Here is a 23,066-nt window from a genome sequence, read left to right as displayed (position 1 = left end):
GTGTGTATATGTGTGTGTGTGTGTGTGTGTGTAGGTAGACCTGGGGATAATAACTGATCTGGGCAATCAGAAGAAGCTTTCTAAAGGAGATAGCATTTGAGTTGGACTCCAAAGGAGAGACAGATTAATCAGCTTCAAGTAGCAGTTCACTTGCCCTGGTCATGTACAATTGTCTGAAATAACACTACTAGAGAACCATTCATTCTTTTTGATCTTGGAAAGTTTTGGAATTCAAGATTTTCTTATTAAAATGTGGAAGTATTGTGTTGAAGATATGATACTCCCTCTATATACACACATACCACACACCATTCATACGTGCATATACACATATACATATAAATATCTACATAGAGATATCTACGTATGTAAGTATGTATATTCTTGCCTTGCAACCTCTATATCCTGAGGAAAGGGGAATGCATGGGAGTATGCAAGGTATGACCAGAAAAATAAATGCCAGATAGATAGAAAGTTATTTAAAATAATTTTAATAGGAAAAGGATCAACAACCATAGAAAAGAGAAAGCTTTTGGTTGGAGAAAGCACTTGAACTATACTTTTAAGGAAGATGTTGTTGTTCAATCATTTTTTAGTTATGTCCAACCTTCATGACCCCATTTGGAGTTTTCTTGACAAAGATACTGGAATGGTTTGCCATTTTCTTCTCCAGCTCATTTTATAGAAGAGAAAACTGGGGCAGACAGGGTTAAGTGACTTGCCAAGGATCTCATAACTAGTAAGAATCTGAGGCCAAATTTGAACTCATGAACATTAGCCTTTCTGATTATAAGTGCAGTGCTCTATACACTGTATCATGCCACTGTCCCTTTTAAGGAAGACAGGGATTTTAAAAGGTAGTAGTGAGGAGAAGAAACATGAGAGGAAGAAAATAGTACAAAAGCAGAGAGATGGGAATTTTTACAGTTAGAAGGCAAATTTGGCTCATGAGATTATAGTTTTTGAGTGGCTAGAGACCTTAGAAGCCATCTCTAATCCACTTATTTTATAACTGTGTGAACAGGCTTGGAGAAATGGACTTTCCCAAGGTTACAGAGATTAAGTTAAGTAGCATTCAAGGGATTAGAACCCAGGTCTTCTGACTTCAAATCCTGTATGCTTTCCATCGTACCTTGTTGCCTGGAATGGAGAGCACATGAAGGAGAATTATATGAAATAAGATAATAAAGGGAGTCATATTAATGTGGGCTTTCAGTGTATGATGATTTTGTATTTCATCTTAGAAGTGACAATAACCCTTACAGATTTCTGAAAAGAGGAAAGACATGGTTAGATCTATGCTTTAAGATGTTCAACTAGACAGTTGAATTGAATAAAGGTAAGAGAAATCTTAATACTTACTATGCTTTCTCCTTAAATCAATATAGTAAAATACATTATTAGGCGTAGGACTTTAGAATGAAATTTTGAGTGACTACCAGTAATCAAATAGTTAATTATTTTTGTTCAGTGACATAATAGCTTAAATTATTCTTAATTTACCTTTCATTCCCAAGTGTCAAATATGTTTAATTCAGCTATCAACTTGTCTTTTGTTTATGGTACTCTTACTGACATGAATAGAAATTGTGTGTTTGCATATTAAGAGACTAGATCGCCCAAATAATAATAAAAGACATTTCCCTTGAACAAGTTGCAGAATTCAATTTTATTTTTTTAACTAGTCAATAAACATTAATCAAGAGCCTACTGTTTGCTAGGCACTGTGTTATAAGTGACCATGAATTATTTTTCTTTCGGGGAGGGATATAAATAATGATTTTTTAAAGATAATCAAACAATGAACAACAATCATTCTCCTCAAATAACTGTATTATGTCATAGAATAAAAACTTTTTGTGCTTTTGACTTGGAGAGATTTTTCTTAAAAAATCAGTAGGTTTCCTGGTGTGACAAGTAAACTCCAGGTAAAGATTGTTTTGTCTGATATGTGTATAATCACCCTGCTTGTCCTCAGGTTCTCTCCTCCTTGTCCCCATCAAGCCTTGGGAGGACAAGAAATCATGATCGTGAAATTATAGGGGAGCCTGTGCCAAGAGTATTTATATTGTCCCAGTGGAGTATAAGGGGTGTACTTGCTTCAATCCTTTTCTACCTAGGAATTAACCTCCAACAGGGAAATAGAAGAGAAAGTTTGTCTTCTTTTTTAGGGGGGCAGTGCTCTTACCACTGTCCGTTTGTCTGTCTATCTCTTTGTGTTTCTTTCTCTTTCTCTTCACAATACACACACACACACACACACACACACACACACACACAGAGTCACACAGAATATTAGCAAGAGCCTTGATCCTCATATTAATGATTTTTAATAGAACTAGAAATTATAAAAATTTCTAGTAAAAATGATAAAGTTATATCTCTCTCTATATAACTAACCCCTCTCATCTACATAGAAATAACTATAGAATAGATCTGTCACATTTATCTTTGTGTAATATGCATTATAGTAACTATTAGTTTCAAGAGGGAGAGGTTAAAATGCCATCTGGATCAGGAGTCAATCAATCAATGACCAGAATTTATGTAGTACTTTCAGTTTTTCAAAGCATTTTACATATGTTAACTTATTTGATCTTCACAACAACCTTGTGAGGTAAGTGCTATTATTATCCACATTTTACAGATAAAGAAGGTGAGACAGAGAGATGATGTGTTCAGGGTAATGCAAGCAAGCATCTATGTCAGGATTTGAACTCAGATCTTCTCGACTCCAAGTCCAGCATTTTCCCAATGTGCTGTCTGCAACCAATAAGCATTTATTAAGTTCCTGTTTTGTTCCAGACACTGTGCTAAGCTTTGGGTTATATGAAGAGAAGAGTAAAAGAATATCTATTCTCAAGGAACTTGGAATCTATCAGAGGAGACTACATATATATATGTATATATATGTAGGTATATATATGTATATATATACACATTATATATATATATATATATATATATATATATATATATATATATATATATATATATATATATATATGATTAATACAAGGCAATTTGGGGAGGGAGAGGTTACTAGTTTGCTGGGGGGAGGGAATCAGAAAAGGCCTCATGTAGAAGGTGGTAATTGTGCTAAGTTTAGATGGAAACTAGAGTTTCTAAAAGGAAAAGATGAAGAAGCAGTGTCCTAAGGAACTGAAGAAAGATTCTTCAAAGACACAGAAATGGTATTTGTAGTGTTGTGTATGAGGAAGAGCAAAAAGGACCATTTGGGGTGGAACGTAGAGGATGAACGTACAATAAGGCTGGAAATGTAGGCTGAAGCTAGGTAAATGCCAGACTGGAGTTCTATTTGGTCTTAGAAGTAATAGGGTCTTGCCAAGAAATTTGAGGTATATCCATAGTTAGGGAGCCATTAGCTGGATAATGATTCAGCAAAGAAGACCTAGAAGAATAGTCAGACACAAGAACCAAGAGAGAGCAGGAAGGTCTGGGTTCAAATGTTAACTCTGATACTTATTAACTGTGGAATTGTAGTCAATTTAATTAAACTCTCTGAGCCATTATTTCATCAGTTCTAAAGGATATCACACTTATTTCATGCAATTATTGTGAAGTTCAAATGAACTAATGTGTATAAACTACAATACAAACAAACACCAGCAATTATTACCATCATCCATAGATGATCAGAGTGATTGTAAGAATCAGTTCAGAATGTAGCTACATACCTTAAATCTCTCTTCATACCAGCTACTTTTATTACCTGTGTTATTATATGTATGTACACACACGTATATATGTACACAAGAAAATCTATTCTATGTACACACACATACTTATATATAATAGCCCAGATCTAATAATCATTCTAGAGTGCCAGGCCTAGAGGCCTGTGGGCTACCCAAGTCTTCTTACCTCACCTCCGAGGTCTTCGGTTGGCCAAAACCGGATGCTCATATGAGAGAAAGGACGTTCCAAAGTCGAACAAGGGTTGAGCTTTATTTCAGGGTCTCGGTTACAAGTGCAAGGGGTCTTCCTTAGGAGGAAGAGGGGGAGATTTCCTAAGGAGGCTAAGATCTTAAGGGATTGGAAGTAGAAGTACAAGCGGGGAGAGAGGGGGAGGGGAGAGAGGAAAGAAGAAAAGCGGAGCCTACTGTCCTCTTGGCTCCTCACGTGCTAAGAGAGCTTTCAGGCTTCCTCAATCCTACTTAACCTTCAGCCGCATAGTTTGCATCTGAATACCGTGCTGTTAGGTAACTATAGTGTGCCCAGATCCGGGACCATCTCAAGGGCGGGGAGATCTCTCTCCCATCACGTTTCTCACGGGAAGAGGCGGAATTACTCGAGATAGCTCGGTTCACCTCGATTCCCTGCCGTTTCCTGGGGGGGTCTCGTGAGAGCTCTAAGATTTAGAAGCTCCCACCTTTACCCGCCCGAGACTGTCCACACGGAATTGAGCTTCCAATCCCAACACTAGAGAACAATAATACTCTTTGATTTCCCAGGTTACGGCACTCCATGAAAACATGGAGTTCATGATCTAAAGCTAATGGACCCCTCTTTCTGCAGTATATCTAGAGTAAGATAAAAGAATGAGGCAGTTTGCTAGCCAAGCATGGGCAATCTAGCTTGTAAATTCCTGAATGAGACTAAGAAGGGGGCTAAATTTAAAGAGCAAAATGGATTCTATTCTTAGTCAATTAAGTGGTTTTCTTTTTAAGACAGAGGATATTTGTGATCCAAACCAATCTCAATAATTAATCAACAAAAGGGTGCAGCAACTTTAGCATACACATTAACTACCTTCCCTTCACTTCCCTCCCCTTCCCTTCCCTTCCCTTCCCTTCCCTTCCCTTCCCTTCCCTTCCCTTCCCTTCCCTTCCCCCCCTCCCTTCTCTCCCCCTTCCCTCCCCTCCCCTCCCCTCCCCTTCCCTCCCCTTCCCTCCCCTCCCTTCCCCTCCCCTCCCCTTCCCTTCCCTTCCCTTCCCTTCCCTTCCCTTCCCTTCCCTTCCCTTCCCTTCCCTTCCCTTCCCTTCCCTTCCCTTCCCTTCCCTTCCCCAGAATAAGTTAAAGCAAAAAGACATTAATTCAAAGCTTTATTTTAGCTCTGGTTCACATTTTCCTTTTCTTTCTTTCTTTTTCCTCTAGGGAGCATATATATGTGATTTTACTGGCATAGGAGCTCATATTATGAAAATTTCCTTAACCAATATAGATCAGCAACTCACTTGCAAATGATAGTTTCAAACAGTTGCCTTGTCTCTGAGAGATTAAATGATTTGCCCATGTGCATACAGGCAAGATCTGAAACAAGGTGTTTGTGACTCCAAAGCCAGCTTACTATATACTATTCCATGTTGCCTTTCTTTGGTCACACATGATGTTGGAATAGACCTTGGCACAGTACCATGAATTAGCCAAATTAAAAGGGCAAAAAAATTGTACAATAATCAAGAAGACTGGATTTCTTCTAGGTGCAGCCAACTATCTGTCCATGGGAGGGATAGAGAGAATTGGTAAAGAAGAGTAGGACTAGGAAGGACCTAGTTTGATTTATTGATATTTCATTAAGGTGAAAGTGGAGAAAAGTGGTAATAAATTGGAAAATAGAGTAGTGTCCTATTCTGCCTTTTTAGATCTTTTTAGCTCATCTGAGAAGATGACAATCATAATAATGAAATTAAAGGATACAACAAAAGGTTTTGGATTTTTTCTCCTTAAATTTACCTACTCTTGCTTTTTCCTCACTTATCCACATTACAAACTCTTCAAAGACTCTAGAGGTGGCAGGGACATTAGAGATCATTTAATCAAATCCCCCCATTTTGCAGATGAGCAAAGTGAGACTCAGAGAAGTGAAGGGACTTCCCCATGTTGACACGGGTAAGTACCAGGAATCAAATCTAGGTCCTCTAAATCCATACCATTCACTGCTTTTCCTCATATTATAAGTCAGACCTCATGAGTATTTGTCAACAAAATTTCTTATGTTTACATTTGAAAACATTTTGAGTCAGATTTGGTGATTTATGGTCATTGAGAGCCAATAATAAGCTTATAATTACTATTCTGCAAGTCACTGAGATTTAATTTCCTCCCCTTTTTAAGGTTGGACAAAGTTTGCCCGATTGACCCGAGCTTTGACAAATAGTCGAAGTGTTTTGCAGCAGCTTACTCCAATGAACAAAACAGAGGTGGTCCACAAACATTCAAGATTAGCTGAAGTAAGTGTGTCATATGAACTTCGAACTCTCAACTCAGAGAGAACTGAAGGAAGAGAAACTGTCTTCAAAAGTCACTGTTCCAAATATGGTTAATATGCTAACTTTTTTTCTCCTGTCACAAAACTATGTTTTCTTGACAAGAAATTACTTTTATTCCCTACTGCTCTTGAAATAGTAAATCTGTTCTAGTATGAATTATACATGCTCAGGTGGGAAATTTCCTTTGAGCAAGGAGAAATGAGGCAGGAAAAACTCATGTATTCCACATTTATTTTTCCATCATCGGTTATAAAAGATGTCCTCCATTTTTAAAATTTAGCTACTAGAAGCAGTATAAAGCACACAGAAGGCACTTGATAAATACTTGATTTTGTATAATTAATAATACCATTCCTAATCATTTTAAGCCTGGGAGCCTTAGTGTAGAGTTCAGTGTTAAAGACTCATGGCAACACAATGCATTTGGAAATCTCTTTCATTTTGATGCATTTTCACATAAAACATTGGACTTAAATCTGTTACCATTTCTCCTTCATTTGTGTTGACATCAGGAAAACTTCAGTTCTCTAGAGCTGTTGGAGTTAGGGAATTGTGTGTTGTTGACATGTCCAAACATAAGAGATAACAGAATGGTGTGAATTTCAGACATAAACTATTTTTTGAAGAGATGTGAAGTTACAGAATATGGTTTAATGTTGTAACATAGGAAAAATCCTATGATATTTTTATAGCTACATCAGTGTAGTAAAATAATACTTGTGTTAGATTGGAGCAATTCTCGTGTTATCACCCAGTTTGTATGAGCCAGTTGTATTTTAAAATGTGCCACACTAGTTGCTGTGGCATATTTTGGTCAGCTAAAGGTATTAGATGTGCTGCATGGTTGCTATCTGTTCCTTTATTCTGAAAGCTAAGCATGCATATTTGTATTTAAAGCCATATGTGCCCAAGTTTCTGAGCCAGTTATTAATTTTAAGGATTAGAATTTCCTTTATTGACAGTTTTTTAGTTTTCCATGTGGATTTATGTCTGCCTTTAGAGTTTAACCTTTGATTGGGCTGAAATAGACATATCTCCTTAAAATTTCAGTGGTTCTGGTTCCTTTATAGAGTCACAAATTTTAGATCATCTAAGAATAGGAGTATTATCTCTGTGAATACAACTATTTATAAGGCAATGCTCCTTATGAGAATTAAAAAATATTTTGTTCATGGTGCAAATAAAATCTAGTGGAAGAGAAGAGCTAAGAGCATGGATTGAACCATTTGAGTTCTATAAGAGTAGATGATCAGTGGTTCTTATATTGAGGCCCATGGACCTCTGGAATTTCTACACCTTTTCATAGAGGTCTACAAGTTCAAAACCATTTTTATAATAATACTCCTCTCTTTTTCAACTATATATCCTTGTGAGGCTAGATTTTTTTTTATACATTTCAACTAAAACAACATATCTCAACATACTAAATATAGAAGCAGATAGGAAAATCTAGCTGTCTATTAAACCAAACATTAAAGAAAATTTCAGAACTACATAAAAATGTCACTATCATTATTATTATTATTTGTGATATTTCTTACAATTTTTGAAAATGCAGTTTAAAAAAATAAAAAAAAGTTACATATGCCAACATATTAGGAGTTTATTACTATTGTTTTAAAGTGCATTGTCATGTAAATATGTTAATGGTCAGTTTTAATTTCTAACAAGGGAAATATTGAGAGTTATAGGTATAAGCAAAAGCTCTTTGGACTCCTTGATAATTTTTAAGAGTGAAAAGGTGTCCTGTGACCAAAATATTTGAGAACCTCTGATCTATGGAATCACTAGCATCATCAGCCACCATCATTTCAATTAAATTAAATTCAACAAGTGTTTATTAAATGTTTACCATGTGCTAGGCTATGGGAATACCAAGACAAAATATGAAACAGTCCCTGTTCTCAGGATTCTTACATGTATTGAATTAAGACATCATACTAGGAACTAGAATACAGAAAATTATGACATATTACCTGATCTGGAAGAATTTACAGTATGAAATTGGGGTAAGAGGTGATTTGATGCTACCTCCAGAAAAATTAATATAATCATTCATTTAGTAAGTCTGGTTTCTTTGCGCCCATAGCCATCTAGTACATTGGCTTAAAAAGCAAACAAATATGGAAATGTAGGAAGTTTTAGTATTTTGCACTTGCCAAGTTGTAGTGATAGAATAGCAATGTGGTGGATAAGAGACCTGATTATGTAGACCCTTGGTTTAGGGGGAAAAATAAAGCTGCCTATATTTTGTCCACTTTACCTCTGAAACAGTTTTGGTAGTGCCCTCTGAAAGGAAAATACAGGATCACTACCATTGAGATCCTGGGGGTACAGTTTGGCCATTGGAATTGTAGCACTGCTGTCTGAGGTGCTAGACATGGATGAGAGAGGGATGATAGCTATTGTATGTCAAATGCAGATAGCTTCGCCATTGGCAGAATTTGCAAAGGAAATGTTTCCAGCACTCTCTGAAGCAAAATTTTCACATAGATTGGATGGCTGTGACTGCTAGAAAACATAAAGCAAGATGACAAATCAGTTTGATTGTGTAGTAAGCAAGGGTAGGTAGTTCAATCTGAGCAAAATCTTGGTATTGCACTTGAATCAAAGAATCAGATCCATGAACAGAGACTTTTTTTTTAATGGGGTGGTGGGGAAGAAAATGGCCAAAAAAGCTCATGCTAAGTTTGTATGTTGAGGAAAGTACATCATATTCACTTTCCACCTGTACAAATACGTATTACCAGCATCATTTTCAAATCTGAAGGGCATTGTAATCTACTTACTTCTGAAAATGACCTCTCCTCTTACATACAGGTCATTAAATATATATGCTTTTCTTCCATGTAGTAATTGTCAATTATATTGTGGTTATTGTCCGATAGTTGCTAGATTGCTAGGAAGATACTTTGTAGGAAATCATTAGACTTCAGTTCCATGTTCATATGGATAACATATTTTCTCTTTTTTAGGTTCTTCAGCTGGGATCAGACATTCTTCCTCAGTATAAACAAGAAGCTCCAAAGACTCCACCACACATTATTTTACATTACTGTGCTTTTAAAACGACCTGGGATTGGGTGATTTTAATTCTTACTTTCTACACCGCCATTATGGTTCCTTACAATGTTTCCTTCAAAACAAAACAGAACAACATAGCCTGGCTGGTGCTGGACAGTGTGGTGGATGTTATTTTTCTTGTAGACATTGTTTTAAATTTCCACACGACTTTTGTTGGTCCCGGTGGAGAGGTCATTTCTGACCCCAAGCTCATAAGGATGAACTATCTAAAAACTTGGTTTGTGATAGATCTGCTGTCTTGTTTACCTTATGACATCATCAATGCCTTTGAAAATGTGGATGAGGTAAGCTATCTCCATATGTAGGAAACTTGGAACACCCAATTTTCAATTAACTCTATTCTTGGGTAAATGACATCCAGAGATTATCTAAAACATTCATTTTAGGCAACTAGATAGCACAATGGATAGCGCATTGGATTTATAGTCAGGAAAATTGGAGTTTAAATCTGGCCTCAGTCACGTATTAGTTTTGTGACTTGGGGCCATTTTATCTCCATCTGCCTCAATTTCCAAATTTGTAAAATAAGGATAATAATAACATCTACGTCTAATGGTTATGATCAGGATCAAATGAGATAATATTGGTAAGAGTTTTGTAAACCTTAAAGCACCATATAAAATGTTAGCTGTTATTAGTTTCAACTGTCCTCTACCAATCCCTAATTCTACCTTTTGTTAATCAGATAATTATTATATTTAACTAATGTGAGCTTTTTCTTCTCTCTTTATTTTAATCAACAAATCCTCATAGATGTTCTAATTAGGGAGGCCTAGACTAAAAGAATTCTAAGTTCCGATCTAACACTAAGATCCTTTGATCAAGTAGAGAAATGTCTAAAAGTCATGCAACCAAAATAATAATAGCTAGTATATGTATACTGCCATGTTATGGTTTGAGAAGCACTTTACAAATACTCTGTCATTTTATTCTCCAAACCTCAGGAGGTAGGTACTATTGTTCTCACTTTCCATATGTGGAAACTGAGGCTGTCAGAGGTTAAGTAATTTGCCCAAAGTAACCCGATTATTAAGTGTCAGAGGCCAGATTTGAACTCAGATCTTTTTGACAAGGAGACCATCACTTTATTCACTGAACCATCTAGCTGCCTGTAAAACAAAGGAGAAGAGGCTAGTCAACATATAATTCATAAAGTAAATTATAACATCAAAAGTGTTTTCAATTGTAATTGAACTTTACACATTTAGTTTCAAGTTGGTTAAGAGATGTTGAAACTGGAGAAGAGGCATCTATGGATTTTCCTCTCTTTTCTTTCTCCTAACCCCATTTCCAAAAAGTGGATTGTATTCTTATCAAAGATAAACACAGGTTTTTCTGCTTCATCTGTGGAGAGTGAAGTTATATTTGAACGTTAGCCATGTTTCTTCCTATCTTTAATTATTTTAATAGAATTTTAAATTCTGCTTTAAAGTGGTAAGTATTTAAGCATATTTGTCAATGGAAGATTGGACTAGATGAACCCTAAGGTGCCTTTCAATTCTATGATTCACGTGTAAAATTGATGCTCTTGGTTAGTGTGTCTGACTCTTGATGCCTCTGGGGACCACAGGGTCCATAGGGTTTTCTTGGCAAAGATAATGGTGTAGTTTGCTATTTCCTTCTCCAGGGGATTAAGGCAAATTAGAGGTAGAATGTCTTGCCTGAGGTCACACAGACAGTAAGTGTCTGAGACTGAATTTGAACTCAGGTCTTCCTGATTACAGGCCCAGTGCTCTATCCACTGAGCCATCTAGCTGCCTATAATACTTAAGGAAAAATCTTTAAAAAGTAACTAAAAATACAGAACATTTTAGCCTTTTACTTAATAACATATAAAATTTCAACTTGCCTGAATTAGCAAAGAAGAAACAACCAATAATCACAGTTAATAACATATAAATGATTTGGTGTAGGTAAAACCAATTATTAAAAAGTGTTCATAATGATATTATTACTAGCTTAATTTCCCTATAGAAACTTCTCTGTTTCTGTGATTATATTTATGAGTGTTTTGAGAAACTTTTCAGTTATTTTTCCCCCCATGGCCAGAGTTCATAATCTAATATTAATGTAAGATCATAATATATAATAATGTAAGACCCAGTGGATTGTAAAGAATAAATTAACTTGTATATAAAGTGCCCTCAACCTCAGACCTATTATAAAATACTAATACTAATCATTCTTGAAATTCCATATCTTTTGGTTGAATAGGCTCTTCTCAATGTAAAATATGTTTAAAATGATTACTCTTTGTAAGGATTATAAAGCATTTGGAATTGATCAGGATTGTACTGGCCCATAGACTAAAGAGAAATTTTTCTAGTGGGTCACTTTGGACCAATAGAGGAAGGGAATAATTGTTTGTTTATTGAGTTCTTACTATGTGCCAGGTACTGCCCTAAGTGTTTTACAAATATTAACTTATTTTATGCTTGCAACAACCATGGGGCATAGGTACTATTATTATTCTTTCTTCCTTTCAGCATTGAATTGTTGATTTAACTTAAAAAGCACATTTTGTATTGATTCCTTTATTTTTACATAACCAAAATTTCCCCCAGTATCACATATCCTTCTCGTCCAGAGAGTCATTCAATATAACAAGTATTACAGTTTAATTTTTTGTTTTTTAATTAATTAATTTATTTTTAGTTTGCAACATTCATTTCCACAAGATTTTGAGTTACAAATTTGCTCCGTATCTCTCCTCTCCTCCCCACCCAGATATATGGCATGCATTCTGATTACCCCTTCCCTCAGTCTGCCCTCCATTTTATCTTGCCCCCCTCCTTATCTCTTTCTCCCTTACTTGCTTGTAGGGCAAGATAGATTTCTATACCCCATTACCTATATCTCTTATTTCCCAGTTGCATGTAAAAATAATTTTTAACATTTGTTTTTAAAACTTTAAGTTCCAAATTTTCTTCCTTTTTCCCTCCCCACCCACCCTCATTGAGAAGGCAATTGATTCAATATATGTTATGCATGTGTTATTATGCAAAGCACTTCCATAATAGTCATGTTATGAAAGACTATATCTCTCTCCATCCTATCTCATCCCCCATTTATTCTATTTTCAATTTTGACCCTGTTCCTTTTCAAAAAATTTTGCTTCTATCTCCTTCCCCAATCTTCCCTCCCTTCTATAATTCCCCCTCCTTTATTCCCTTCCCCATTACTTTCCTGTAGGGTATGATACCCAATTGAGTGCATAAGTTATTTCCTTCTTAAGCCAAATCTGATGAGAGTAAGGTCCACTCATTCCCTCTCACCTCTCCCCCTTCCTCTCCATTATGAAACCTTTTTCTTGCCTCTTTTATGTGAGGCAATTTACCCCATCCTACTTCTCCCTTCCTCCTTCTCCCAATATATTCCTTTCACCCCTTCATTTTATTTTTTGGATATCATCCTTTCATATTCAACTCACTCTGTGCCCTCTATCTATCTATCTATCTATCTATCTATCTATCTATCTATCTATCTGTCTGTCTGTCTGTCTGTCTGTCTGTCTGTCTGTCTGTCTGTCTGTCTGTCTGTCTATCTATCTATCTATCTATCTATCTATCTATCTATCTATCTATCTATCTATCTACCTATCTATCTATCTATCTATCATCTGTCTATTTATCTATCTTTCTTCCAACTACCCTAATACAAAGTAAGGTCCCATGAATTACAAATATCACCTTTCCATGTAAGAATGTAAACAGTTTAACTTTAATTCCCTTATGATTTCTCTTTTCTGTGTACCTTTCATGCTTCTTTTGATTCTTGTATCTGAAAGTCAGATTTTCTCTTCCACTCTGGTCTTTTCAGCAAGAATGCTTGAAAGTCCTCCATTTCATTTTAATTTTTAAATTTTTTTAATTTAATTTTTGACCACCTTCCTCAGCCTTCCCTCCCTTGTTTCAGCCCCCCTCTCTTTCACTCCTCTTTTCCCTTACCACTTCTTCCCTCCCTTATAGCCTCCCCTCCCTTTTCTTTCCCCTTTCCCCTCCTACTGCCTATAAAGCTAGCTAGATTTCCATACTTAACTGAGTTTGTTGTTCCCTCTTTGAACCAAATCAGATGAGAGTAAATCTCAGATGATGCTCGTCTTCCTCCTCTTTTTCCCTCTATTGTAATATGTTTTTGTGCTTCTTCCTGTGATGTAATTTACCTTTCTCTGCCTCCTCCTTTTTATATCTCCAGTTACAATTCCTTTTCACCCTTAAATTATATTTTTATCACTTCATTTACCTTAAACCCACTCCCTCTATCTATGTATATTCCTTTATATACCACAATAAATATATAATTGTCAAGATTAGCAAGTATCATCTTCTCTTATAGTGATGTAAACAGTTTGCCCATATTGAATAATATGTTTTTTCCCCCTCTTTACCTTTTTATGCCTCTCTTGAAACCTGTGTTTGAAGATCGAATTTTCTATTGAGCTCTGGCCTTCTCATCAGGAAGGTCTGGAAATCCCTTATTTTATTGAATGTCCATCTCCTTGTCTGAAATATTATGCTCAATTTTTCTAGGTAATTGATCCTTGATTATAGTCCAAGCTCCTTTACCTTACGAAATATTATACTTCAATCCCTCTGATCTTTTGATGTAGAAGCTGCAATGTCCTGTGTGATCCTGACTATAGCTCCTCAATATTTGAATTGTTTCTTTCTGGCTGCCTGCAATATTTTCTCCTTCACTTCATAGTTTTGGAGTTTGACAACAATATTCCTTGGTGTTTTCAGTTTGGGATCCCTTTCAGGAGGTGAACAGTGGATTCTTTTGATGACATTTTGTTATCTGGATCTAGAACCTCTGGGCAGTTTTCTTTGATGGTTTCTTGGAAGATATTTTCGAGGGTCTTTTTTTCATTATGGCTTTCTGGTGGAACAATAATTCTTAGGTTTTTCTCTCCTGGATCTATTTTCCAGGTCAGTTGTTTTTCCAATGAGATATTTTACATTTTCTTCTATTTTTTCATTCTTTAGATTCAGTTTGACTGATTCTTGATGTCTTGTACATTCATTACCTTCTACTTGCCCAATTCTAATTTTTAATAGATTGTTTTCTTCAGTTAACTTTTGCATTTCCTTTTCCACTTGCCCAATTGTTCCTTTTTAAAGAGTTATTTTCTCCAGTTAGGTTTTGTACATCCTTGTCCATTTGTTCAATTTTCCTTTTTAAGGAGCTGTTCTCTTCAGTGAATTATTTTTTCATATTTTTTAAGATCATTGGCCAGTTTTTCTTCTATTTCTCTAGTTTGGCTTTTAAAATCCTTCTTGAGATCCTCTGAAAATGCTTTTTGGGCTTGAGACCAGTTCATATTCCCTTCTGAAGTTTCATATGGGAGTACAGTCTCAATACTGATCTCTTTGATCTTCATATTTTGGTCCTTGTCCCCATAGAAAGATTCTATGGTCTTTTCTTTTCAGTTTTACTTCTTGCTCATGATGATTGCCCTTTTTCAGGCTTTTAAAGTAGACCTCTGCTTCTGGGTCACAGGGGGCTCTGTTCCACTGTTCTTGTGTTTAGAACTTGAGGGTTTTTATATTATGGCCTCTGGTTCTTTCAGCTGGAGGCTAGAATGCTGTAGCTTACCTGGTGCTGAGCTGACTGATGTGCCAAAGTACAGGCCCGGTGAAGTCTTTCTGAATTTCCCTGAAGTTACCCTCGAACTATCTGTGTTTAGTGTGGTGGAGGGGTGGTCTGGCCACAGAAGATCTCTTCTCCTGAGCACAGGCAAGCTCAGTGGTTGGTGAGCTAGTATTTGCACTAATGTCTTCCCTATTCCCCTGTCTGTGCTAAGGCACTCCCAGGATCCTGGTATTGATGATTGTGGTTTCTACCCTCCCCTGGGGCCCAGGATCTCCTCCCAGTTCCCTGAGGTGGGGCTGTCTGGGACAACTCTGGTCCTGCACTGGTCCCCTTCAGCCACAGCAAGAGAGACCCCCCCCCCCCCCTTTGGAATTTTCCTAGCCTCATGAGCTAAGACTGTTTGCCCCTTTGGCTGATCCCACTGTTCCAGAATTTTTCCTGGGGAAATGCTCTATGGGTTTTTCAAGTTCAACAAGGTAAGGGGTAGAGCATTTACCTATCACTCTACCATCTTGGCTCCCGGAGAAAGTCCTCCATTTCATTGAAATTCCATTTTCTTCCTGAAGCATTTTACTCAGTTTTTTGGGGTAGGCAATTCTTGGTTTTACTCCTGGCTCCTCTGCCCTCTGGAATATCATATTCCAATCCCTTCAATCCCTTAATGTAGAAACAGTTAGATCTTTTGTTATCCTGGTTATATTTCCATAATACTCTTGCAATATTTTCTCCTTGACCTGGGAATTCTGGAATTTGGTTACAATTTTCCTAGGTGTTTCCTTTTTGGTATCTCTTTCAGGAAGTGATCAGTAGATCCTTTTTGTTTCCATTTTACCCTCTGTTTCTAGAATATCAGAGCAGTTTTCCTTGATAATTTCTTGAAAGATGATGTCTAGGCTCTTTTGTTGATCATGACTTTCAGGTAGTCCAGTAATTTTTAAATTATCTTTCTTGGATCTATTTTCCAGCAATGAGATACTTCACATTGTGTTCTATTTTGTCATTCTTTTGTTTCTGTTTTATAATTTCTTGATTTCTCATAAAGTCATTAGCTTCCATTTGCTCCATTCTAATTTTGAAGGAATTGTTTTTTCAGTGAGTTTTTGTTCACCTTTTCCATTTGGCAAATCATGCGTGGTAACGCATTCTTCTCCTCATTAGCTTTTTGGACCTCTTTTCCTATTTGGGTTAGTCTTTTTTAAAGTGTTATTTTCTTCAGTATTTTGGGGGAGTCTCCTTTAGCAAGCTATTAACTCAGTTCTCATGATTTTCTTGGATCACTCTCATTTCTCTTCCCAATTTTTCCTCTACTTCTCTTACTTGATTTTCAAAATCCTTTTTGAGCCTTCCATGGCCAGAGACCAATTCATATTTTTCTTGGAGTCTTTTGATGTAGGAGCTTTGACTTTGTTTTCTTCTGGTTGTACATTTTGATCTTCTTTGTCACCAAAGTAAGATTCTATAGTCTGGGATTTTTTCACTGTTTGCTCATTTATCCAGCCAAATACTTGACTTTTTAACTCTTTATCAAGGTAAGACTCTTCTTCCAGTGGGTGTGGGTATGGATGTACTGTCCCATGTTTTAGGGGTTTTGTATAAGGTGCTTCATTCCCCACCATCTATGAGCCCAGAGCTCCAGATGCTGCTCCTGCTACTGCTTCCTCTGCTGCTCCGTCCTTGTTCCCAGCAGCCCTAGTTGAACCATGCCCCTCCCCCATTCAGGTCCAACAGAGTTTTCCCACTGACCTTCTATGCTGTCTTTGGAGTTCATGGGTTGAGAAGTCTCAAAACTGCCACAGTGATTTAGTCCCCTGAGGTCTTCTCTGGCCCTGTCTGTGCTGGTTTGCCTCCACTGGGCTGTACTCCACTCTGCTCCCTGCCTGTTGTGATAGATGCTTTCTGTTGACCTGTCAGGCTGTTTTGGGCTAGAAATTTGCTTCACTCCATCATTCTGTGGGTTCTCCAGCTCCAGAATTTGTTTAGAGTCATTTTTTACAGGTATTAGCAGGGATGTGAGGGAAAAAATTCAAGTAGATCCCTGCTTTTACTCCTCCATCTTGGTTTTGCTAAGTACTACATTTTAAAAGAAAGATAAAAGAAAAAGAAGAAGAACCACAAACATTAAATTAACACACTGGAAAAGTATGAAAACATATTCAATGCACCACATCTATGAACCTCTCACTTCCTCAGATGAGTGAAGTCATAGTGTCTTATCATATCTGTTCTTTTGGGCCATGCTTGTTCTTTGCGATTTTGCAATGGTTATTTTTTATTATTTTGTGGATTATTTGTGCCTTGTTGTTCAGTCATTTTAGTTGTGTCCAACTCTTCATGACCTCATTTGGGGTTTTCTTGGCAGAGATACCAGAGTGGTTTGCCTTTTCCTTTTCCATCTCATTTTACTGATGAGGAAACTGAGGCAAACAATTGGTTAAGTGAATTGCTAGAGTCACACAGCTAGTAAGTGCCCAAGGCCTTGATTTGAATTCGTGTCTTATTGACTACAGGCCCAGCATATCATAGTACCCCCTATCTGCTCTGTGGTTAGCCTATTCATTTTCATTGTCATAGACACTGTGTATATTGTTTTCTTTCTTTCCTTTACATACTTTAACCTGTATCAGTTCATAGAAGTCTTCCATTCTTCTCTGTACTTGGTATATTTGTAATTTTATACTATATAGTAATGTGAACTATAATTTGTTTAGTTATCTCCAAATCAATAGACAGGTCCTTTGTTTCTAGATCTCTGCTGTCATAAAAAGTACTGCTCTAAATTTTTTGGTGTATATAGGGGGCTTTCTTCTGTTATCAATAATCTCCTTGGAGTATATTCCTCACGTGAAATATCTTCATCAAAGGGTATTGATATTTTAGTCACTTTATTTTCATAATTCTAAACTGCTTTCCAAAGAGATTGTAGTGATTCACAGTTCCACCATCAATTCACTAGTGTGCCAGTTTTCTCACAATCTTTCCAATATTTCTTCTTCCCATCTTTTTTTCTTCTTTGTCAATTTGCTAGGTATAAGGTAAAGCCTCAGGGTTGTTTTGATTTGCATCTCTCATAATGTTAAGGATTTGGAGCAACCTATCATATGATAATTAGTTTGTAATGCTTCTTTTGAGAAGTGTTTGTTCATTTCTTTTGATATATTTATCATTTCTAATAATGAAATAACAACCTATTGCATTCATGCATTGCAACTTATTCAACTATTTTGTAATTGATAGGTACTGACTTTACTTCCAGCTCTCCTTCCATTCTTGGCTCTGTGATCAAGACATTCACTCTGAATAAAATGACCTTTCTCTTCTACTCCATTAGGTTCATTATCACTGCTTCCATCTAGTCTGGTCTTAAAAGCTCTTTCAGGAAGTGATCTCAACTCCAGTCCCTCTTTCGCTATTTTCTCTCAGCATTCAAAGTAGTTGACTTTTAAATATTTTTAAGTGTACTCTACTATCTATCAAGAGACAACTTCTACTCCCCTTTCTACTATTAATTTTATCATTCTGGACCTCAATTTTCCCCTTTGTAAAATAGAATAAATGATTTTTTTTTTAGCCTCATAAGCTTGGGCTTAAATGGAAAAAGAGATACTAATTCCCTTTGAAAAACATAAACTCAACTAATATGCATTAAGTACCTGATATATACTGATGTGTATTGTACATTGTATACAATGTGTACATTGTGCTCTGCAAATACGAGCTATTAATTCTATCCACATCATCATTATTTCATTCATTTATGTCTTGGTTTCCCAAGTACATTGTGAAAAATATGATGACAGAGACTATCTCACATTTTTTAATATTCTTGTATAATGGATACTAACTAATTCAAAGCACTGAAGCATTCACAGGGTTCATATGAATTATACAATACCCTAAAGAAAATATAACAGGGAAATAGAGAGTTATAGTATGAAATGTTAGGGTGAAACTTGGAGTTTAAAATTTATTCTTTGTTCACCTGTTGGGTGTCGCTGCACAATGACCTCAGGACTTCATAGAAGCCTTCCTTTTCAAAGGATGACTCAAATGTTTCCTGCAAATCATATGATTTACTAAGAATATTTGTGGATAAGATGGAGTCCTTTTGGGTGAAGTGATAAAGGATGACCAAAATTTTATTAAACAAATCTATTCTATATGAACCATGAAGACTTGGCAGCTACAGTAATGTACTGAGTATGAAGGAAAATTAATGAAGCTATCAATATTGATAATAATAGGTTTAACTCTGAATTTTAACTGAATTTTTGCTTATCTGACATGAAAAAAAGTATAGCTTATGGTAGTATATCCAGTTGTAGCATAGGAAAGCTTAGAAAAATATATTATCAGATGAATGTGTTATTTTTGAAATGATAAACATGGTAGTGCCTGGGAAATATAGGCTTTTAATGCAGATGGATTAATTTATGGTAAAATAAGTAAGAATAACATGAGGTGTGAGAAAGAGAAAAGGGAAAGAATTCTTATGGATGTTATGCTTAGAATAACAAGTGGATGCAATTAATTACAGGTAACAAAAGAGTGGGATCTTCTTTCATACTTCAAGAAAGCTTTTGCAGAGACATTGAAGATATTAAGTCTTTTGTTATTGTTTATAATTCAATTCAATAAACTTTTATTAAGCATCTACTATTCTAGGTGCATGTTGGTACATGTTGCATGGTTACAAAGTTTTTAAAATGACATTTCCTGATCTTAAGGATCTTATGTACAACTAGCAGACAATCATGTTTATAGGTGTTTGTCCTTTGTTCTTGTGGAGGACCATGACATCAGGGAATGATGACCTGACTTGCAGTTGACTTTGATTTGAGTGAAGGAGGGCTGTGCAAGGTCACCAGCCTCACTTCCCCTGCAGAGTCATCTGGATCCAGTGACCAGATGTTCATCAGGATGACTGCAGATGACCCAGGATGCCATGGGAGACCCTGGCCCTTTCAGGCTGAGGTCTTTTCAGGTTCTCATTTTGAGTGTGGTAACACTATTTGGTGAATAGGCATCTTAAAGAAGTGAGTCAAGGGATGGCCCCTTTAATTAAAAAAAACCAAAACAAACAAAACAAAACAAAAGACATCAAACTGTAAGGGAAAGATCCTCAGGGTTGCTGGCCAAAAGGGAAACAGTTACTATTTACTAATTACATTCACTCTCTGCTAGGAGGGAAGGGACATACTGTTGTCCAATCTACGAGCTCCAGAGTGAATTGGTTTGAAGGCTTGGTCTTTGAGAAAGAAATGTAGCCAGTAAACCCCAAGTTAATGACAGATTTCAGGTAACAAGATGTACCTTCTTTTGGGCAGAGCACCCTCAGGTGAAGAGATGGAGAGGGAAAGGAGATGGAGGTGAGGGGGAGGTAGAAGGAGATGTATAATACAAAGTGGATTGTTAGGGGGATTAAACAGAGATCCAGTGTGCTCTGGGAAAATCTGAGAAGGAAAGAATTCTTTCAGAAGTAGGCTACACTTGAGATGCATCTTTAAGAGTAATAAGGATTCTGAAATATAGGTGTTGGAAATGTGGAAAGACTAAAATCCAGGAATATTGCTGTGGTTGTTCAGTTGTTTTTAGTTGTTTCTGACTTTTTGTGACTACATTTGGGGTTTTCTTGTCAAAGACACTGGTTTGCCATTTCCTTCTCTAGCTCATTTTACAGATGAAGGAACTGAGGCAAAAAGGATTAAGTGATTTGCTCAAGGTCACCCAGCTAGTATGTTTCTGAGATCAAATTTGAACTCAGAGAGATGAGTCTTCCTGACTTTCAACCCAATGCTATATCCACCATGCCACCTGGAATGAGCAACACACTATGTCATTGTGCACAGAAGAGAGACCACATGTTGCTCTTGGAGAACAACTAGTAGTCGTGTTAAGAATGGGGAGCATCTATAACATGCCAGTTTTTTGTTTTGTTTTGAAAAGCTTTATAAAAAAGGGAAAATGTGCCATTTTACCAATTATTATGTATACTATTGCATTTCAAAAAGATTAGTACTTCAAGTACTGATAGTACTTCTTGAGTTCTTATAGCACAGGAGCCTGGGACTACTGGTTGAAAGTGAATCGCTATTTCTTTTTCTCCCCATTCACAGACTGGTCGCTAAAGAAATTAATTAGCACTTTAATTAGCTAATTAGCATAATGATTAACAAATGTCATATCATAATGATAAAGAGATTCCAAATTTATTTACCACTAACATACAGATAATTGAGATGCTATCAATGTTCTTTACTAGTTCAAGTAAAATGACTCGCTTTTTGTCTGTATTAATTTTCTTAGTTTTAAATATTTAATGTTTTTGGTAAATAATACAGTCCTCTCAGCCTTGGTCAACATGAACTTTTAAATTTTCTGTAAACAGTCTTCCCAATCTGGAATAAACCAAATGTTTCAAGTACTTGAAGCTATGTTGCCAACGTTCTTTCTTAAGCAGTTAATTTTTAGTCTCATTTTGCACAGAGCTTATGAACTTTGCCATTCCCAATTCTTTATTTGCTATCTCTGTAATAATATTATTTTCTATCCCTTAGTTACTAGGTTTACTAATTAGTTTGCTTTGATGATCTTTAGATAAAATCTTTTGAAAGTTTACCAAATAAAATACATCTTTTGTTGTTTTCTCTTTGGTGCATCTAATAATGCTTTTTCAGTAAATTAAAAAAATGTGGCATAAAGATCAAAGCCTAAGAAATGTTCTAGTTTATATCATAGATAGTCTACAAGGCTCACAATTCTCCTTCTGATAATGGCTCCAAGGGATGTTTTATGGAAACTTCCATTCATGAATTTAAACTCAAAAGGTTAAGAATGGATCCTGAACATCCAGTATTTCCCTTAATAACCTATCATTAAGCTATCATTCATAAATTTATCTACTAATTTTAGCCTATGTGCTCTTGGGAGTAACAAATGCCTGTTTATCGCCTTTTTGTAGCAAGCACCCTGGTTTCTCCAGGTTAGGGATAGTCTCATATTTGAACTTTTAATGTTCTTCAGTGCCTGTAGAGCTCTGCATAAAGTAGGTACTTAATAAATATTTTTGAATAAGTGAATGACAACTAATTTTAGTAGCATTATGTTGGATAGTGTACCAAGAAAATCTCTCTCCCCTATGTGCACAGATAAGTTTTTAGTAGCTTATAAGACAACATATGTCTGCCCTATGTAGAAAAAGATAAAAATCAATAACTCAATAGTATATGCTCTCATTAAAAAATTTAGAGCTTTTTTTCATTGACAAGAATTTATTTTCTCTTCCTTCTACTTCCCTTCCCCAATGGAAAAAGGAAAAAAAAGGAAAACAAAATCCTTCTAACAAATATACACAGTCAAGCAAAACAAATTCTCATATTGGCTAAATCCAAAAAAATGAATGTGTCATTTTACATCTTGACCCCATCACCTTTCTGTCAGGAGGTGGTTAAAATGGTTCATCATCAGTCCTCAGAAATTGTGCTTGGTCATTGCATTAATAAGATTTGTCTTGAAAAATTGTTTGGCTTCAACAATGTTGCTGCTATCACTTAAAATATTCTTCAGCTTACTTCTGCTTACTTCACTTTGCATCAGTTCATATAAGGTGGTGCAGTGGATAGAGCACCAGTGCAGGAGGCAGGAGGACCTGAGTTCAAATCTCACCTCAGACACTTGACACTCACTAGCTGTGTGACCTTGGGCAAGTCATTTAACCCCAACTGCCTCATCCTGGGTCATCTCCAGTCATCCTGATGAATATCTGGTAATTGGATTCAGATGGATGTGGAGGAGAAGTGAGGCTGGTAACCTGTACAACCCTCCCTCATGGTCTTCTTCGGCAGCAAAGGATGAGCACACACACACACCTACCTCTAGTTTCCCTGAAGCTATCTCTTTTGTCATATGTTATGGCACAACAGCATTCTATTCCATGCATATGACATAATATGTTTAATTATTTGACAATTGATGAATTGCCTTAGTTTTTAGCTCTTTCTCAGTATAAAAGGGAGCTATGAGTAATTTTTTACACATGATTTTTCCCCTCTTTATCTTTTTGGGGATGTGGACCTAGCAGTGGTATTGGGTAGAAGTATAGTAACTATAGCAAGTTTTGAGGCATAGTTTGGAATTACTTTCTGGAATGATGCTGGGGGT

At 36.3% G+C, this 23,066-nt stretch overlaps 1 protein-coding gene across 1 annotated transcript in view; it reads left to right on the top strand.

Annotated features, from left to right (window-relative positions):
- Positions 1-23,066, top strand: part of KCNH5 (potassium voltage-gated channel subfamily H member 5) — a 492,146-nt gene that overhangs the window by 131,160 nt on the left and 337,920 nt on the right. The window contains exons 5-6 of the mRNA XM_072629412.1: positions 6,079-6,194; positions 9,209-9,601. Of these exons, the coding sequence (XP_072485513.1) occupies positions 6,079-6,194; positions 9,209-9,601 (509 nt within the window). The remainder of the gene's footprint in view (positions 1-6,078; positions 6,195-9,208; positions 9,602-23,066) is intronic.

This window comes from Notamacropus eugenii, chromosome 1, assembly GCF_028372415.1.
Source record: "Notamacropus eugenii isolate mMacEug1 chromosome 1, mMacEug1.pri_v2, whole genome shotgun sequence".
In the NCBI taxonomy this organism is placed as follows: domain Eukaryota; kingdom Metazoa; phylum Chordata; class Mammalia; order Diprotodontia; family Macropodidae; genus Notamacropus; species Notamacropus eugenii.
The sequence above is the reverse complement of the archived record's forward strand: the minus strand, read 5'-3'. Positions and strand labels throughout refer to the sequence as shown.